The following is a 7,690-nucleotide window of genomic DNA, read 5'->3' as shown; positions in this document are numbered from 1 at the left end:
ATATCTTAATCAATAAAAAAAATATTAAAAAAAAAAAAGTGTAGTACGCAAATTGTCCCCTCGACCAGGAGGTCCTTCGGGAGTTTGACCAGGGGGCGAGGCCAGCCGGGGGAAGGGAGGGAATACTCAACCAGCAGCCAGCAGCCACTAGGGACCCTACCAGTGCATGAATTTCATGCACTAGGCCTCTAGTGTTTCTATAAACTTCCCTAAAATCACAGACTGAACCTTGAACTTCATATGGATAAGGGTGGCACTCCAAGAAGCCCAGGACTACAGGTGAAAGAGCTGGGCAGTAAGCTCAGCAGCTGCCAATGCAGGGAAGACAGACCTTGTCATTCAAGTCCCACCAAGTTACACGTGATAAGCATCCATCTCAGGCTTTCCGTTCAAATCCCAGAAGTGTCAGACCTGAGGAGTTAACATCACATTCCACGACTAGGGGCTATAGCCCAGGACTAAGGGAAAAACAAAAACATTATACCCATTCTTATACAAAGCCTAAACAACACCTTCACACAATGCTGTTCAGTGGAAGATAGCTGACCTGGAGCCACTACAGTTATCTACAATGTCCCGCATACAACAAAAAACGACGTGCCCTTCGCTATACAATCAAAACCTACTCTACACATGAAGAAAGAGGCAAGATGTGAAGAGAAAAAATAAACAACTAGTAGAAACAGAGCCCCATATAACCTAATTTGGAATTTAGAAAACAACAACTTTAACATAACAATGATAAACATGTTAAATAATTGCAGAAAGAGATGTAAATAATGAGAGATTCGGGGGGCAAGATATGGAAACTTTTTTTAAAAAAAAGTCAACCTGAAACTGAAAAATGCAATGACCTGGAATTTAAAACCATTGGGTAGGACACAATACGTGAACACAGACTTGAAGACACCGGCCGGGGCTTCACGTATTTTTGAGACTTATCATTGGGCAATCCGTATTGAGAATGATTGTGTCCTCTTGATGGTTGATCCTGTTACTGTGAAAATAACCCTCTCTATCTCATGCAGTATCTTTGTCTTGAAGTTTACTCTGTGTGAAAGACATTTTGTTGAGCTAAAGAAGCCAGACACAAAAGAGCACGTAGTGTAAGTCTTCGTCTATATGAAATTTGAAAAGAGGCGAAGCCAACCTATGGTGATAGAATCCCTAACAGCGATTGCCCGGACAGGTGGGGGCTGATTGGAAAGGGACAGGAAGGAACTTTCTAAGGTAATTAAAAATATCCTATATCTTTTTTAATTTATTGATTTGAGAGAGAGAGAGAGAAACATCCATTTGTTGTTCCACTTGTTTATTTACTCATTGGTTGATACTTCTATGTGCCCTGACCAGAGATTGAACCTACAACCTTGGCTTATCGGAACGATGCTCTAACCCAGGGCAAAAATGTCTTATTCTTGCTTGAAGTGGCAGTTACATAGATGTGTAGATTTTTTCAGAACTTGTTGAACTATGCACTGGACATGTGTGCATTTTATTGTATTTTTTATTCTTAAAATTTTTTTAAGATGTAAAGGACTTGGCTTGGGGCTTACCACACAGTAAGTGCTCACCAACCATTAGTTCCTTCATCCTTCATTCTCTTCATCCCCAGCAGGCAAGTGCCATAGGTGTTAGAACAGTTTGCAGTCATTGGGCCTCGGAGAATAAGGGACACGTTCCCCAAAGGAGTTTGTCCACAGCTGGCACTGGAGAGCTGCTCTAGCCAGGGCCAAGGGTCATAAACAACACTGTGTATGCCGAAAGCCATTTCATCCCAAACCCTCCTCCAGCCCTAGGTCTCAGGTCCCAAGTCTGGAGGGTAGAATTTCCAAGAGATGGGAGATGACAAAGTGTGGAAGTGACAAGATGCAGCATGTGTAAAAGGCTCTGTGAAGATCTGCATTTCTGGGAGGGTTCATAAGAGAGGAGATAAGAATACTAATGTTAGAGCCAGATGTTGAAGGCATGTGAGGTCAGTGGAGTCTAGATTGTCATGAATTAGTTGCTCAGTAATTGTTGGTTGATTGAGTAAGTGAGTGAAGGAGGCGCTGAGTCCAGCAAGGCTGAACCCCCAGGGCTGACTGCTGCCCCTTCTTCCTGTCTTGCAGCTCACATACCTGCCGCCTCCGTGGGGCGAGTGCCGATCCTCAGAGATGGGACTCGACTTCTTTCCTGTTTACAGCATCACCGCCTGTAGGATCGACTGTGAGACCCGCTACATCGTGGAGAATTGCAACTGCCGCATGGTCCACATGCCAGGTCAGTGCCAGGGAGGGGCGGCCACAGGGGACCGCCTGGGGCCTGCTTTGCGTTTCTCACCCTAATGAGAAACACTTCCCCCCTCCACGAGCATCCAAAGGGGTGTTATTCGGTGCCCAGACATGTAGAGAGCAGGCAGAAACATCCACTCTAGCAACCGAGGCAGCTCCCCGGGGTCCTGAAGCTTCCAGATGTTTGGAGAACATTCCTCCCAATGTTGGAGATGTTTGCTAACTGTTTGCTGTGTCCAGATATTTGGAGGCTTGCAATCGTTGCTTCCTCGTGTGGTCCATGTTCACACATCCTGATGTGTGTTGCTTTCATCCAGATATTCCCCCTCCTGAACCCAAAAGTCCAGCACTCTTTCAAATGATTAAACGTCCCCCAGCCCGCCTGCACATGCCGGTGCCGATATTTCCGGTGTCAGACTTACAGTGCATGTGGCCATCTCATCAAAGGCAGTCAGCTTGTCAGAGGCGGCCTTGCAGAGGGAGTGGGGCTGAAGAGGGCAGGGAGAAGGACCGGGGCTGGAGGCCTTGGCTTCTAATTCAGGTTCCTCCACTCACCTGCTTTGTATTCTGGCCCAAGTTTCTAAACCTCTCTGTTCTCAGCTTCATTATCTTTAAAGTAAAAAAAAAAAATTAGGCTAAGACATAAAAATGCTTTTAAAACTGCAGAAGTCAGTGGTTGTTGTGTTAGCATATGGGAGGAAGAACCAAAAACCCTGTGGACTGAAGACCTACTACATGCCAGGAATTTTGCTCGTGTATTTAACAGCTACTATTTCATGTTTATAGCATGCTTTATTTAAGTGTATTTAACGGAATCCTTATATTAGGCATTTAGTTCATTGCCGATTGTTTTTTAATATAATCAATGCTGAAATGAACATCCTCACAATTAACTTCTGAATTATTTCAGTAATAATCAGTAATTTATTTAGTAGTCTAAGGTTAGAATTCTTGATTTTTAAAATTGCCTCTGAAGCCCTGGCCGGGTAGTTCAGTTGGTGCAGGGGTCCTCAAACTACGGCCCGCGGGCCACATGAGGCCTGCCAAAAACATTTATCCGGCCGCCGGGTGTTTTTGCCGCCACTGCCTGTCCTGCTTAGCAGCCGACTCGTCCCGGGCCCGCAGTGCACATGTGTGGAATGTCTGAGGGACAGTGAACTGGCCCCCTGTTTAAAAAGTTTGAGGACCTCTGGGTTAGAGCATTGTCCCAAATGTGCCAAGGTTGTGGGTTTGATCCCTGGTGAGAGCACATATAGGAATCAACCAATGACTGCATCAATAAGTGGAACAACAAGTCAATGCCTCTCTCTCTCTCTCTCTCTAAAAATCAATAAATAAAAATTTTATAAATAAATTAAAAAATAAAATTGCCTCTGAACTGCCTAGAAGACAGAGCAAAAAGGAAAACTATCAATTAAATTATTATTATCAGAGCCCCAGCTGTTTTGGCTTGGTGGATAGAGCATCAGCCTGCGGACCAAAGGGTCCCCGGTTTGATTCCGGTCAAGGGCATGTACCTTGGGTGCAGGCTCCTCCCTGGTTGGGATGCGTGCAGGAGGCAACCAATCGATGTATTTCTCTCACATCGATATTTCTCTCTGTCTTTCCCTCTCTCTTCCACTCTCTCTAAAAAATCAATGGAAAAATATCCTCAGGTGAGGAGATTATATATTTATATATGAAAGGAGGGAGCATAGCCCCTCAGCTCTTGAAAAAGGGTGTTTGGGGAAATAGTGAGGAAAGATATCAAGGTGGACATTCACTGTAGCCCTTGGGAAAAGAGAAAACAGTGGACCCTGGACTTCTACAAAGAGATGCCAGGAAGGACAGCTGAGCAATAGTTAATGTTACCTGCCTGCTGCTCAGACTGAGGTTTGCCTCAGGGAACCTGAGCTGAAAGCAAGCAGTCATTCCACGCAGGACACTGGCCCTAACCTCTCAGTTACTGGTGGGGAGGCAGGGTGCAGCAAGAGGCACTTACAGAGCAGCCCTTCTCCCAGTGTTGTGTGTGGTAGGAAGAGCCTCCGGATCAGGGTCCACAGCCCCCCTTCCCCCCATCACTGCCACTCCGGTGCCCTGGGAAGGCAGGCTGCAGTACTTCCCCCTTCAGGAGGAAGTGACCCACGCCCAGGACTTAGGAGATGCTTACCGCCTCCCCTGACTAGCAGATCAGCCAGCAAGGTTTCCTCACCCATCACCAGTGCAGCCATCCGGGAGGGTCCCCCTAGTCCCTGCCCACGGTCACAGGGCAGATGGGAACCCAGTCTTCCGGCTCTGGGTGCACTGCTCCCAATGCCCCCAGGCTGCCCTGGTCCAGGGCTCCCTTTGGACTGTCCAGTGGCAGATGGCTGCCCCTGCCTGTAAGGGGTGCGCTGCCTGCCCCCACCCCCAGCCCCAGGAGGGGAGGTGCTGCGGCCTTTGTACCTCCCTGTGTTTCTTCTTTGCAGGGGACGCCCCTTTCTGTACCCCCGAGCAGCACAAGGAGTGTGCAGAGCCTGCGCTCGGTCAGTACTGGGGACACGTGGAATGCTGGGGAGGGCCTGAGACGGGGCTCTTCTGGGTGTAGGAGAGAGGTTGGGTGGGAGGGGGAATGGTAAAGGGAGGGGAGAGGCTGGATGGAGTGGAATGGCTGCAGGAGAAGGAGGTGGAGAGCAGGTGGGAGAGAATTGATGAGAGTGGGTGAGGGCTGGGAAGGGCACGGGGTGGGAGGGAGGAGGCAGAGAGGTGGACAGAGAGCAGTGAATGTCAGGGGGTGGGGGTGCTGAGGAATGCAGATGAGGGGCAGAGACGAGAGAGGATGCACGACAGGTGTGTGGGGGCCAGAAGGAGTGTGACAGTACACACACACACACACACACGCACGCACGCACGCACGCACGAGCGCGCGCGCTGGTAGCTCACACAGCTAGGCCACCAAGGTTATCCCAAAGCGGGTGAGCCCAAGGAGGCGGGGCAGAGGAAAGAGGTAAGGCCGAGTGTGCATGGACTTGAGTGCCTTGGGCAGCTGCACTTGCTGGAGGTAAGTTGGGGCAGCTCTTGACTCACACTGCCCGAGCTTCCAGGACTGGAGGCGAGGGGTGTGCTGGTGAGAGGACAGGCAGTGACTTCCGATGTGTGCAAAGACTCAGTCTCTCCTTGGAGTGAGGCACCAACAAATCCCATGGGCAGCCAGAAACACTGAGATGGTTAGAGGGAAGAGGGAGGGAAATGTTGTCTTTAACCACCCGGTCATAAATGGAGAGGAGGGAGAGGAGGGGAGGAGAGGGGAGGGGGAGGGAGGAGAGACTAGATCAGTGGTTCTCAATCTTGGCTGCACATTAGAATCACCTGGGAATCTTTTTAAAATCCTGATTTCTGGGCCTCATCCTCCGGAAATTCTTTCTTTGTTACTAATGTTGTGGCCCCCCCTCATAACAAAGAAACAGAATTTCCGGAGGTATGAGGCCCAGAAATCAGAATTTTAAAAAGATTCCCAGGTGATTCTAATGTGAAGCCAAGGTTGAGAACCACTGGACTAGATGAACCTGGATGTGGGGAGTTTGCCTCTAGAGCAGTGGTTCTCAACCTTCTGGCCCTTTAAATACAATTCCTCATGTTGTGACCCAACCATAAAATTATTTTTGTTGCTACTTCGTAACTGTAATGTTGCTACTGTTATGAATCGTAATGTAAATATCTGATATGCAGGATGATCTTAGGCGACCCCTGTGAAAGGGTCGTTCAACCGCCAAAGAGGTCGCGACCCACAGGTTGAGAACAGCTTCTCTAGAGAAAGGAGTGCAAATCTTGGCCTGTGTCCTAACCCAGCGGGCACAAGAGGTGGGCATTGGCTATGGGGAGCAGCCCCAGAGGGAATCCGCAGAGCCCAGCTTTCAGATGCAATGGCCTCCACATGTGCCTTTGCCCACTTTGTGGATGAGAACACTGAGGCTAGGAGCAGAGAAGAAGGCCCGGGAAGTAGAAGGGGCCGGGACTCCCTCGGAGCCTATCCTCCAAAAGCGGTGCCTTTTCAACAGTTTTTAAAGGGCCACATAACAGTGAGAGAAGCAGAAGACACACGGGACCAAGAGTAACCTAGAAAGAATGAGCACTTTTTCATAAGCGCTTGCACCCTCAACCTAGAGCAGCAGCCCAGCTTCCCTTCTCTCTGCAGCCCCCCACCCCTCACTCACCAGGGAGGGCACTTCTTCCCAGCTCATCTCTCTCCTGCTGGACCTGCTGCCCTGGCCCAGAGGTCCCAGTCCCCACAGTGGACTAAGCCCCCTGCCTCTCCCCTACAGGTCTGCTGGCGGAAAAGGACAGCAATTACTGTCTCTGCAGGACACCCTGCAACCTGACCCGCTACAACAAAGAGCTCTCCATGGTGAAGATCCCCAGCAAGACATCAGCCAAGTACCTCGAGAAGAAGTTTAACAAATCAGAAAAATATATCTCGTAAGCTCAGGGGCATGTGGATGGGGGAGGAGGGGGGTTGGTATGGATCAGGAGGAAATTAGAGGCAATCAAGGAAGAGGGCAAAGGTAAGCAGTTAGTTCCATTTAGCAGACATTAATTGAGCACCTACTGTGTGATAAGCTCTGTGCTCAGCACTCAGACTATGAAGACAAAGATGATTAAGATGCAGTCCCTGCCTTTAAGGAGCTTATAGTCCTGCAGGGCAACAAGCAGAATGTGACAAAGGCTGATCCAGGCCCCAGGGATACAGGGAGGTAGCTGACTGCGCCTCACATGGGGATGCTGCCAAGGAACGCGTCAAGAGATTTTGTAAATGATGCACAGGAGTTTTCCAGGCAGGCTTTGCACGTTCTGTTCCCTCTTCCCAGAATGCATTTCCTCTCACTCTTCACCTGACTGGTCCCTCATGGTGCAGGTGTTCATTTCAATTTCATCACCTCAGTCTGCCGGCATTGAGCATATTAAACATAGCTTGAGCCCTAGCTGGTTTGGCTCAGTGGATAGAGCATCAGCCTGCAGACTGAAGGGTCCCCGGTTCAATTCTGGTCAAGGGCACATGCCTGGATTGTGGACCCGATCTCCAGTAGGGGGGGCATGCAGGAGGCAGCCAATCAATGATTCTCTGTCATCATTGATGTTCCTATCTCTCTCTCTCTCTCTCTCTCTGAAATCAATAAAAATATATCTTAAAAATCCATTTTAAATGCACACTTTAAAAATCACCCCCACACACACAAAAAGAAAAAAAATAGATGAGCTAACTTATTACACATAGGATACAGTTTAAGTAGAGCAGAAGAATCACACACATCCTGGATGTACACTCTTTACATGTCCTTCCTCATTGTGTAGAGGAGGCTTGGGACCAATGATACACCCATGTTCCATCTGATAGTTGCTAGGTGAGTCTCTGACCACAGCTGTCCTCCCTCATGGCTGAGCAGCTGTGCATTTTCAGTGCT

General features: G+C 48.9%; 1 protein-coding gene across 1 annotated transcript in view; it reads left to right on the top strand.

The window, feature by feature from the left end:
- Window positions 1-7,690, top strand: part of ASIC2 (acid sensing ion channel subunit 2) — an 815,352-nt gene that overhangs the window by 800,210 nt on the left and 7,452 nt on the right. The window contains exons 4-6 of the mRNA XM_006764034.2: window positions 2,112-2,262; window positions 4,721-4,777; window positions 6,554-6,707. Of these exons, the coding sequence (XP_006764097.1) occupies window positions 2,112-2,262; window positions 4,721-4,777; window positions 6,554-6,707 (362 nt within the window). The remainder of the gene's footprint in view (window positions 1-2,111; window positions 2,263-4,720; window positions 4,778-6,553; window positions 6,708-7,690) is intronic.

The sequence above is a fragment of the Myotis davidii genome, unplaced genomic scaffold, assembly GCF_000327345.1.
Source record: "Myotis davidii unplaced genomic scaffold, ASM32734v1 scaffold699, whole genome shotgun sequence".
NCBI classification, from domain to species: Eukaryota; Metazoa; Chordata; class Mammalia; order Chiroptera; family Vespertilionidae; genus Myotis; species Myotis davidii.
The sequence above is the reverse complement of the archived record's forward strand: the minus strand, read 5'-3'. Positions and strand labels throughout refer to the sequence as shown.